At 41.3% G+C, this 12,631-nt stretch overlaps 1 protein-coding gene across 8 annotated transcripts; it reads right to left on the bottom strand.

Moving 5' to 3' along the window:
- Window positions 1-611: 611 nt before the first annotated feature.
- Window positions 612-6,309, bottom strand: LOC309511178 (C-type lectin domain family 4 member E-like). Of its 8 annotated transcripts, none has more exons than XM_082186291.1 (9): window positions 6,113-6,299; window positions 5,207-5,326; window positions 3,485-3,532; window positions 3,314-3,355; window positions 3,136-3,177; window positions 2,724-2,825; window positions 2,464-2,618; window positions 1,132-1,241; window positions 612-1,022 (listed from the first exon to the last, which is right to left on the bottom strand). In XM_082186291.1, the coding sequence occupies exons 1-9, from the start codon at window positions 6,282-6,284 to the stop codon at window positions 848-850; spliced, it is 966 nt and encodes a 321-aa protein (XP_082042417.1). In that variant the 5' UTR covers window positions 6,285-6,299; the 3' UTR covers window positions 612-847. The 8 variants fall into 8 exon arrangements, with proteins under 8 accessions (XP_082042417.1, XP_082042418.1, XP_082042421.1 ...); XM_082186292.1 differs by having other exon boundaries at window positions 2,754-2,825; XM_082186295.1 differs by lacking the exon at window positions 5,207-5,326 and having other exon boundaries at window positions 6,113-6,309.
- Window positions 6,310-12,631: the final 6,322 nt, after the last annotated feature.

Genomic DNA, 12,631 nt, shown 5'->3' with positions numbered 1-12,631 from the left:
CTTGACCCAGATGTTTCATGCTGCATTTGTGGTTTTCCAAACAGTGAGATAAAATAAAATTATTTAAATTTCAGTGTTATTTAAAATGAGGAATGAGGATTCTGAACATTCAATTTGAGGAGATTCCCCTTTCCATATGTAAAGCTTTTGAGTACCCAGAAAAGCGCTATATAAATGTAACAAATTATTATTATTATTATTAGTAGTAGTAGTATTATATTAGTCAAGTCCTTCAAGCGTATTTGAAAACTACAGGTATGTGTTTTGGAGAAGTGTTGAAACTAAACTCGAGTTTGACACCCTGTGCTTGACTCTTGTCTTTGACCGTTACGACATGTTTTTCAGACGCGCATTTATTTTTTTAAATGGTATAAATGCGTCTCAAAACCCTGTACGTTTTTCCTTCCACTATATTGTACTCTAAAAGTACTATTGTACTTTAAAAGGAAAAAAAAGCGATTTGTGAACGGTTCATTCAGCTTTAGTTCTGTTTGAACGGCTGACCTAAATGCTAAATCTACCTCTTCCAGCACTGCTGTCAGCTGACTACTGTAAATCACATACTGTCACAAAACTATATGACATTCTCATTGAATCGCAGGAAACATGCATGACAAAGGAAAAGTCAGCCCCTGTTTTTAATTGGCATACATGATTACTGACACACATGATTTAGAAATGATGTTACAGAATACATATTGAAATGCTGGTGATGTCAGGGTACGCAGTGTGTGTACTTTGCATCCAGGCAGGGCTGCCATTACATACATGTCTTTTGTTTCACAACAGTTGGTTTGAGTAAATGACAGAATGCTAACTTTTGGGTGAACTATTCAGGAGGAATGAATTAAACAGCTGCAGCAGCTTCACACACAAATCTTTTCTCTTGGAAACAGAAAGCGTCCGTCCAGAAATCCGTCTCTCCCATTTTATGTCCCAGACTAGCACAGTCTTCACCGGCAGGATGGTCTTTAGTCCAGTTATCAGGCTCACTGACTCCATCCTCTCGTTTCATCCAGAATCTACAGGACGAAAAAAACAAATTGCTTCTGTTTGGCAGCAACCTGCTAATTATTGATGTATTGTTAGTTTTAATGCAGATGTTGTATTGAAGATTAATGAAGCTCTTACTCTGCTGAATCATTTAGTGGCTGGTTGTTCACCCAGACCCAGTGTCCTTCAGTGTCCAAATCATTAAGACCAATCCAGTGCGTCACTTTAACTTTAGAGGTCAGAAAATCCTGATGGAGAAAAACATGTTTTTGTCTTGTGATATATTATAATGCACAATGTCTGGAGCAGAGAAATGTGTAGCCTAATATTTAATGTCAGTGGGAAATCAAAATTGAATATTCATTGGATTTATTGAGAATGATTAATCGGGCATGTTATTCTAAATCAATAGTTTTTTTTTTTTTTTTTTAAATAACATGAATAACATGCTCCACTACTGAAACTACTTTCCTTTTTTAGATATCATGCATCAAATTTAAGGCTTTTGAAATGTTTGCTCGGTGAACAAGCCAAGAACAAGATGCTAACTTTCACCCAATCTTCTTAGACCATCAGAGACAAAATTTAACCATGATCATCAGCTTAAGGAAAAAAATATTGTTATTTCTTTCTCTACTTTTCTGTAGTAGCCAAATCTATATTATACTGTACTTGGCATTGTGTACAGCAAATGTAGTCACACTGACAAATTGTTATGTGATGTTTCAAATTTTTTTTGCCTACCTTTTTTGTTTAACCCTTGTGTGGTGTTCATATTTTTGTTATTCAGCCAGTGTTCGTGGGTCTGGTGGACCCGCTGCATTTTGGGGTTTTTAATTCAACATTATCAAACAATTTGTGTTAAAATACTCAACAGATGTTTACTTCATCCCAATTACAAGCAATATAAACTACATATATGGTTAATATTTCCCCTTTACCTTTGTTAGATCACATTTAAGAATTGCAACCTTGTGCGGGAACGGCAGGGGTAGAAACAAAACTCACTTTTGCACTCACACTCTCTCACACTTACACACAATCTCTCTCTCACATGCCAGACACACTCATTGCACGCACACACACACATACACACACACACAATAACAGCAAGCCCTGACAGGAGGAGGACAGAGTAAAGGTACACAGGACCTAAAATTTCCACACTTTTATTAGCCCCGGGTCCAGTGGACCCGAACATCCTTTGTGTAATATAAATGTGTAGGGGGCGTGTACAGTGTGTGGTCATTGATAATGTGTTCTGATATATGTTCTTCACAGAAAATGAGCCAAGGCCAATGAGTCTGAGGTTGAAATAATAATTAATCGTATCATTTTTCTTTTGATAAAAAATTTAAACGGGTCCCACAGACCCGAACACCATACAAGGGTTAACTCAGAAATACATCATGTTACAGAAGTGAAAGGGATTAATATACTGTAAATGAAGTGTTGAAGTGCAGAACACACCTGCTCTGCTTGGCTGTTTATGATCACTAGATGTCCTCCTCGACTCACACAGTGATCTCGACTCTGTGTCCAGTTCATCTTGACCGTAGAGAAGTAGTAGCACTTTCCCCCAGAATAAATCCAGTTTACGGCACAAAGTGCACAACCTGTGCTGGCTTTTGAGAAAGAGAGAAAATTTAGGTATTAGTTCATTATTTCACTCATTTTTAGTAATTGTGCTTATTTATAGTACAGTATGTGTGTAATGAATGTCTTTTAACTTTGCACAAGGCTCAAATCTGAAGACATACAATTTAATTTGTTCAGCTTTCTTAGTGTCTCCTCATGCTGGTTGTGGAGCGCATCAAACTGTTCTCTGTAATCTGCATGACAAGGCCAAAAACAAACACAGTCAGGATGAAAATGGTACATTCTTCAGAACACAATACTCTTGAAGTTAATAAAAGTTTGGTTCAATGTGCAGAACACTTTGTCTAAGCCTGTGTCATGGGTGTGAAAGAGAAATGCAGTCTGGCGTAGTTGTCTGTGAGCCATGACTGGTACAGAAACAGTTATGAAAAAGGAAGAAAACAAATGGTTGGAGAAATGTGTTCAAATGACTGACTTGTATTTACAGAACAAAAAGAACAGATACATTTTGATATGTATGAATCTGAACATTACTTAACTTACTGGTGTAGTTGGCTGTAAGTTCCTCAAGCTCTCTCGCCATGGCTGGTACAGAAACAGTTATGAAAAAGGAAGAAAACAAATGGTTGGAGAAATGTGTTCAAATGACTGACTTGTATTTACAGAACAAAAAGAACAGATACATTTTTATATGTATGAATCTGAACGTTACTTAACTTACTGGTGTAGTTGGCTGTAAGTTTCTCAAGCTCTCTCGCCATGGCTGGTACAGAAACAGTTATGAAGAGAATGGTGGAGAAAAGAAAACAGACAAAGTCACTCACATATTCATGAATCTTTGTGCACAGTTAATGTTGCTGTACTGGTGCATTATTAAATATATTTTACTCACTTGTACCATTCGTTTGTTGGGCAGACGGTTTCACTGAAACACTGATATCTGATTGAAGACATGCACAAAAATGCACATGACTTGACTTGAAGATCAAAAGCAGTAGCAGTGATCACACACACACACACACACACACACACACACACACACACACACACACACACACACACACACACACAGTTTGGATTTAAATAGGCAAATTCTTAAGTCTATGATTGGATCCTTATTCCAGTGATTATTACTATATTGTTCCGAATATAAGACGATGGTATTTATGGCATACCATAAAAATAACCTGTAGTTCTCATTTCCAGTATCTCACAATAACTGTTTCCTCACCTTTTTGTGTGTGTGTGTGTACAGTGACAGATGTTGGCATGACAAAACAATTGGCGATCCGCTTTACCTATCTAATCCAGGGGGTATGAATTTTTTCCCCTAAAAAAACAGCAGTTTCTCCCTGAAGACGGAGGGCAGGTGCTGGGCAAGACTTTTCTGCGGCATAATGCTAATTCATTACGCCTCATCATACTTAAGCAAGGATATTGACAGGAAAGTTTGTCAGTACCTAGCCGAAATAAGAAATGATGGGCCTCACTGCTGGTATGTTCAGCTCTTTGGTGATATCCAGTGCCTTTAGCTGGATGACTGCTCTGGCTCGTACTGACACATTTGCCTGTCAATTTCTTCAAAGCGGACGCTATTTGGACCGCGGTAAGCTTTTCTTTGACCGTTAGCATTTTTGGGGCTCGCCATCTTCTTATCTTATACTCTGACACGCCGTATTTTTCATTTGCTTAATGAGAGTTGTTTGACTCCTCTGCATTTATCACATGAGCTTAATGTTTGTATCATAACCTCTCCTCAGTTGCTGGTTCACTTGCCTGACTTTTAATCTCTCTGTTCTGGGCGGTCATTCACCATCATGAGGTCACATGGCACTGTAAACTTCCCTCTCTCTTTCTTGCTCTTAAGTGGAGTTTCCTGGGGTCAGAAATTTGATGAGACATTATTTCTGAAATCTGAACCCTTGAATCAGCACAGAATTTCTGTCAGCAACTATTCCTGAATTTTAACAGTCCAGAGCGGGTCGCTTCAGTCCTGGGGGAAACACTTGTTTTATACGTATTTGGCTCTTCTTATTGTTGCAGGTGTATTATTGGCGTAAAAATCTAGACCCTGAATATAAGAACCCATTTTTTCAGATGTAACCTTTTTCCAAGCAAAAACACTCTTATATTCGGAACAATATGGGTATGTTTCTAGCATATTATATGTTTGGCAATAGTTATTCTAACCCTAATTAATGGAGTGTGTAGCATTTCATTTCTTAAACAACCATGGAAGACAAATCATGGCCATTTCCCAGCATGACAATGTCAAGATTCATCAGACTCAAATTGTGAAAGAATGGTTTTGAGGAGCATGAAGAATCATTTTTACACATGAATCGGCTCCTCTGAGTCCAGACCTTAAATTCATTGAATGTCTTTGGGATGTGCTGGAGGGGACTTTACAGAGTGCTGGACTCTGGATTCATCTCTTGATGGAAATAAATGATGTGACATTATATAAAATATACCATCCTTATGTTTTTTTCTACATTATTTTGGACATTCAATGTAAAAATATTATAATATAAAAATATATTAAAAACTTTAATGTTAATTAATCATGATTAATTACAGGAAAATGTGCTATTAATTAAATGGCACTACTCACACAGAATCCCTAGAATACAGAGACTTCCAAGAGCAAAAACAATAAAGACAATCAGAAGAACTTTAGTCCACTTAGGGAGATGAACTTCCCTCTCTTGTTCTTGCTCTTCAGTGGAGTTACCTGGGGTCAGAAGTTTGATGAGATGTTATTTCTCAAATCTGAACCCTTGAATCAGCACAAAATTTCTGCCAGTAACTATTCCTGAATTTCAACACATTACATTTATAAAATTTCTGCAATATATATTATGCAAAATGCATTTTCAACATGTGTCTCATCATTGTTACTCAAAATATATAAAATATATGTACTGAAAGTTTAGCTTGAAGAATAGAATTCACATCATAAGATCTTAAGAGTTTCAAACTTGATGTTTGAAATAAAACATACAAAACCGCTGCTAGAGAAAACAAGAGCAACTGGATATTTGATTTAAACCTTAACTAAGATCTTGTGACAACAACACCGGTGACCCCTTGCCATCATGATAGACGAGAGGAAAAAAAAAGATATTACTGTTCTATTACTGCACAGCATCTTAAGAAAAGATAAACACTTATAGTCTACTTATAGAACCATTTTTGGTTCCCCAAAGAACCTTTGTGTACAGATTTTAAAAGAACATTATTTTTCTCTTAAAGCTTTGCAGTAATGCCTTTGTGTATAAGAACATTATTTTTCTCTTAGTGTGATGAACATTTTAATAATCCGAAAAACTTTTTTCCAATATAAAGAACCTTTTTGTGGAATGGAATGATTCCATGAATGTTAAAGGTTCTTAATGGAACATCAATATAAATAACATTTATTTTTAAGAGTTTACAAATGACAACCTTATACACCATTACTACAGTGCTAAATCTTTAAAATAGAAATGAATGCATTCTGATAACATCCCGGCCTTACCTTTGTGTTGAGAGCAGTTTTCATCTGAAGAAACTGTTGAAAGTGGGAAATCAGAATTTTCAATGACTGAATACATTTCATGAGCCTGACAGAAGACGTGTCCGCTGAGACTTGAGTGCTGCTCGAGTTTGTTGAGGATAAGGAAGTTAGATAAAATGTCATTCACATTCATACAGACAGGAAATACCGATGTTATGACTCTTAATAACAGATGCTACTAATATCTCATGTTTGAATATGACATAGTCTCTAAAATAAGGTAAAATCAGGAATATAATATGTATTTGAGTTCTCAAGAAAGAAGAATGAGGATGGTGGCAGAAGTATCACAATCTAGATATACTGTACAGACTCTGTCTTAAAACATCATAAACTTCAATTGCTTTACTTGCCCTTATATTAAGCATAAAATCTCAAATTTTCAGCAGATTGTGCTGCAGAAGACCATGAAACCTAAAATACTAATTTGACTACCTTGCCGAGGTAGTTTCGAATTCCAATTTTTTTTTTTGCAATCATTATATAAATATAGGTGTGGCGAGGGCCATGTGAGAATGGCCTTTAGTCCAGTTATCAGGCTCTCTGACTCTCGTTCAGTAAAACAGCGATTTCAATAGCAAGTAAAAAGGATGTTTATTGATAAACAAGTCGGCAGAATAGTCATGAGTGGTCAGGTGGTGCAAGTGCCCAGGACCAGTCGCTCTTGGCAGCGTAGGGACGCCGATGAACAACCCGGTCCTCCGTGTGGTAGAAAGAATGAAGAATGTCCAACACAATCTCCGAAACCGACACAGGAACTAGAAGATAATCCTCCATGCAAGAAGGCAGAACGACCGGAACTGGTCCACATAATCCAGGGTGCAAACACGGGGAACTCAGAGACAGGCTGGAGACAAGACAAAACCGGAAAACATCCACAACAATCTGACAAACACAAGACGAAAAACTGTGAGTATAAATAGACCATGCCCATACGCACACACACACAACAACACAGGGCGAGAAAGAGTCAGTGAATTCATGAACCGTGACAGTACCCCTCCCCCTAGGAGCGCCTCCTGGAGCTCCCAGAAGAACTTACCCATTGATTGTAATCATCAATAAGGGAATGATTCAGAATGTCCCTAGCAGGAACCCGACTTCTCTCCTCTGGACTGTAACCTTCCCAGTCCACCAGGTACTGAAATCCGCGTCCCCTCCGTCTCGAGTCCAGAATACGATTGACCGAATACGTCTATGAGTCGGGCTGTTTGGTGGGGGAACCAGGACGAGCTTGCCTGGAGTTAAGTCTTTTGGCGGACCTGATATACTTGTGATCGGTCCAAACGACAAAGGGTACCCCCGACCCTTTCTAACCAATGACGCCACTCCTCCAACGCTAACTTGACCGTCAACAACTCTCTGTTACCAATGTCATAGTTACATTCGGCGGCTGATAGATGATGGGACAAAAACGCGCAAGGATGCATCTTGTAGTCCGTGAAAGAGCACTGGGAAAGAACTGCACCTACCCCCACCTCTGACGCGTCGACCTCCACCATAAACTGACGTGACGGATCAGGGGCTATCAAAATGGGAGGCAAAACATGGGAGCTTTTGAGTTTGGAAAATGCAGCTTTGGCTGCACCAGACCACCTGAACGTTGTTCTGGAGGAGGTCAAGGCGGTCAGAGGAGTGGCTAGGTGGCTGAAATTGTGAATAAAATGCCAATAAATATTGGCAAACCCCAGAAACTTCTGTAGGGACTTACGGAAATCTGGAACTGGCCAATCTATCACAGCCTTAACCTTGTCGGGATCCATGCGCACTCCCTCAGACGAGATGATGTAACCTAGGAAAGGAACAGACTGTGCATGAAAAGCGCATTTCTCCGCCTTGACAAAAAGCCCATTCTCTAGCAACCTCTGAAGTACTTGTCTGACATGCTGAATGTGTTCCTGGAGAGAAGATGAAAATATCAATATGTCATCCAGGTAGACATATATGAACTGATCAACCATATCTCTCAGCACGTCATTGACGAGTGCCTGAAAATTCAAAATGGCCCCTGTCGTATTGAAAGCGGTTTTCCACTCATCCCCCTCCCTTATACGGACCAAATGATAAGCGTTACGTAAATCCAATTTTGTGAAGACCGATGCTCCCTGCAACCGCTCGAAGGCTGAAGACATACGGTGCCAACGGTAATGTCGGTATTGTCACGGTAATGTCAACGGCAAAGGATAAGTATTCTTTACCGTGATGTTGTTTAGCCCTCGGTAGTCAATACACGGTCGCAGAGAGCCATCCTTCTTCCCCACAAAAAAGAACCTCGCCCCCGCTGGAGAAGAAGAAGAACGGATGAGCCCGGTTGCTAAAGAATCAGAAATATACTTCTCCATGGCCTCCCTCTCAGGAGCAGAAAGAGAATATAATTTGCCCTTAGACGGAGACGTACCTGGCAATAAATCTATAGCACAGCCATAGGGACGATGTGGAGGAAGAGAAGCATCCTGCGACTTACTGAACACTTCCTTCAGGTCGAGGTACTCTGCGGGCACATTTGACAAATTCACCGACTCCTCCTGCAAAACAGAACCAGACACAGACGAACAAGCAGACACTAGACAAGACGCATAACATTGAGTGCTCCAAGCCGACACAGAATTGTGGCCCCAGTCAACCCTAGGACTGTGCTGCACGAGCCAGGGATGACAGAGGACTATGGGAACCAGAGAAGAGTCCAGAAGAAGAAACGAGAGCTGCTCAGTGTGATTGCCTGATGTGATGAGTGTCAAAAGGCCGGTAGTGAAGGTTATAGTGGGGAGTTCTTGACCATTTAGTGCATTCACAGAAATCTTGTTCCTGAGTATTGTGATGGTATCTGTAGTTTGCGGGCCAAGGTTAAGTCCATAAAATTACCTTCAGCCCCCGAGTCCAGTAAGGCTTGGCAATGGTGGGACCGGGTTGCCCATAGCAGTCTTACCCCGGATATAGATACCCATCACAATACTCAGGAACAAGATTTCTGTGAACTCTGTGATCTCAGGAGAGTAGAAGATGAGGTCTTATCTGTGGAGATCCCACCCGACAGTAGCCCCATCCTTACTGCCGGGCCCGGTCTTTTACGGGACAGGTGTTCAGGAAGTGGTCAGATCCCCCGCAGTAGAGGCACAGTCCCTTAGATCTCTGTCTCTCTCTCTCCTCCCGGGAAAGCCTACCCACCTGCATGGGTTTATGATCTCAGACGGGGCTGACCGTATCACTGCCACTGGCTTGAGGACCTTCGAAAATCCCGGGCAGCAAGGTCGTACGAGTACGCTGCTCCAGACGACGTAGATGAGAATCTACCCGTAGAGCCAGCTCAATCAGTCCATCAAGGATTCTGTGAAGATCCAGGGTGTATATTTCCCTCTGGATACGGTCAGCCAACCCATGCAGGAACATGTCCCACTGCGCTTCCTCGTTCCAGTGGCACTCGGCAGCTAGAGTGCGAAATTCAATTGAGTAATTGGAGACAGATCTGTTACTTTGGCGGAGATCCGCGAGTTGCCGAGCCGCCTCTCGTCCCGCGACCGCCCGATCAAAAACTATTTTCATCTCCTCAGATAGTGCCTGGAACGAGGAACAGCACAGATGTTGGTTCTCCCACACCGCTGTTCCCCACAGAGCCGCACGCCCCGACAACAATGTCAGCACAAAGACTGCTAAGTACTGAATGTTTGTGGCTGGAGAGAAAAAAAACATTGAGCATTTGGTCAAAAATGCTCTGCAAAAACCTGGCTCACCAGAATAAGATTCAGGAGTGGGTAGGCATGGCTCCGGTTGACGGCTGGATGCTGGAAGAGTGGGGGGAACAGGTGGTGGGGGTGGCTCAGTGGGACCCGCTAGTTGTTGAAGCTGTTGGGTGAGCTTGGACACCTGCGCTACCAAGGCTTGCACTGCTCGTCCAGTAACGGCCAGGTTCTCCTCCTGTTGATCCATCCGAGCTATGCTAAGAATGAAGAATGTCCAACATGATCTCCGAAACTGACTCAGGAACTAGAAGATAATTCTCTGTGAAAGAAGGCAGAAAGACCAGAACTGGTCCACATAATCCAGGGTGCAAACACAGGGAACTCGGAGACAGGCTGGAGACAAGACAACACCGGGAAACATCCACAACGATCTGACAAACACAAGACGAAAACTGTGAGCAGAGTGATCAGCGACCACGACCATATGCACACACCAGTGATGCGCGGGTTGATCCAAAATGAGTGGGTGCCTGCGGTTACGAGTCATCCAAAAAAATTTTTTTATGATATTCGGGTCGCGGTCGGTCGGGTCGTTTGAAATAAAGATGCCAATTAAACCTTTGTAATTTATATAGTACTAGACACAATTTTCTATGAAATACATAGGCCTACACTTTATTGGCTGAATAACTGGCGCGAAGATGACGCACAAGCTCAGTCTGCAGGTAGAGATGGAGGCGGCAAGATAAAAGGTGAAGACTGGGGAGTGGAAGCTCCGCAAATACACAAATAGAAAGAGCAAAGTGTGGGAGACATTTGTCAAAATAATGAAAGATGATGACCAAAGTGCTGGCTTTGTCATGTGTACTTCTTGCAATGCTATTTACACATTTGATAGCCACAAAACTGGCGTTATTAACTTTTGAATAAATGCTGACGCGGGACAAAATGCCCAATTTCTCATTGCCCATTGTACCATTTTAATAGGCTACTTTTAAACGCATATAGCTCAGTAATGTCAGTTTTATGTATTTTCTGAGAGGGGGCAGGATTTTTGTTGGGAAAGTCGGGGGAGAGACGCACACTTCGATTAGACTGGATAAACACATGCAGCATCTTAATTGTTAAGAAAATTAAACGAAATAAATGAATAAATCAAGCCTTTATTACATAACACTAGGCTATATCATACAGCATTCAGAAAAAGAACAGTTTGCGCTCCTAAGGGCTTTCACACTTTTCCAAAAGTGGGCCTTCTCTCAGTTGACCTGCTGATGAATTCTTCAAGCAGGATCGAAACATAAACATCGCATTCATCAATAATATGCATCTAGACAGCTGAAATGGAAAATGATGGGCCACCTCAAGAACTGCCTGCTCTCGCCGCTGCACCTCTGAGCGCACCACGTCAGGGCCTGAAACATTTCTCTCCTCCACAGGCTGGATTAATGGATATTATAGGCCAGGGAGGCTGATGGGGGCGTATGGGAGGGGGGGCGGCCACACCCCCCCGCACCCATAGTTCCTACGTCTATGGCCCAATGACGCTACGATGAGCATTTACTACTTTTAAAAAATGCGGGTCAGGAAGTGGGTCGGGTACAATATTTTATTTTTATTTTTTGCGGTCCGAGTTGCGGGCGGGTTAGTTGAAAACGTCGGTCGGGTGGTGGTTGTTTATACATTGACCCGCGCATCACTGGCACACACAGAACATCAAAGGGCAAGAAAGGGTCAGTGAATTCATGAACCTTGACAAGACCCCGACATGATTGTAAAGCTCTTTGGGTGTCCAGTAGTACATATGAAAAGCGCTATATAAATGCCTCATTCATTCATTCATTCATTCATTCTCGCCAGAATCTGCAGGACGAAAAAAACAAATTGCTTCTGTTTGGCAGCAACTTGCTAATTATTGAATAATTATTGTTAGTTTTAATGCAGAGGTTGTACTGTCAAGATTAATGTAGTGCTTACTCTGCTGAATCATTTAGTGGCTGGCAGGGCTGGACTGGCCATCGGGCACTTTTCCGGTGGGCCGACGTGCTTTTTGGGCCGATACATCTCATACATCATTTTTTTATTATTATTATTTTGTCTTTTCTTTTTTTACCGGCCCATAAAATTTGTACATCGGCGGCCCATTCGTTTTGTTTCGTTTTGCTCAATTGGCGGCGCTTGGTTTGTGCTGGTGTAATGCATTGGTCAAAAAAAGTCAGCGTTAGTTTTTTTTTTTTTTTTTTTTTTTTGACAGAGCAGCCCATGAAACACGTAGATCAGCAGCCCATTGGTTATTTTCTTGATTGACACTGGGCTGGCCCAATCACAACTTTAAACAAGTAAGCGAGCGTGCAGCAGTGTCAGTGTCAGCGAGATGGAGAAGAAACACAAGGAATGTGCAGAGAAATAGCGGGGGGAAAAAATAGAAACAGGCCCTTAAAGCAGACGCTGTAAAATGTGTCAAAATATATGTTTTCTGACCTTCATCGGCTCCTGTGGCAGATGATGATAGTGAGGAGGATCAGGAGAGAGTGAGAAAGTGTAGAGCCTGCGGTAAGCAGAACTACTTTCAAAACACTTAGGCTATGTCATGAGTGTAGGAACCCATAACCCAGTTACAGATTATTTCCACATCTGCATAGTTGACGATTACCGCAATTCACTAGACATTTAATGAGAGGCGTTTGTAAACCATGATTTCCGCCAAAATAAAAGCTTGATGCAGTTTCCGTCAAAATAAAAGATCATGTGCTTATCTCTTTCAAGTATAGAAATTGGTACAAAACTAATTATGAAAGTTTCC

Source organism: Leuciscus leuciscus (genome assembly GCF_965113295.1).
Source record: "Leuciscus leuciscus genome assembly, chromosome: 12".
NCBI lineage: Eukaryota > Metazoa > Chordata > Actinopteri > Cypriniformes > Leuciscidae > Leuciscus > Leuciscus leuciscus.
Note: the sequence above shows the minus strand (reverse complement) of the source record. Positions and strands in the feature narration are given on the sequence as shown.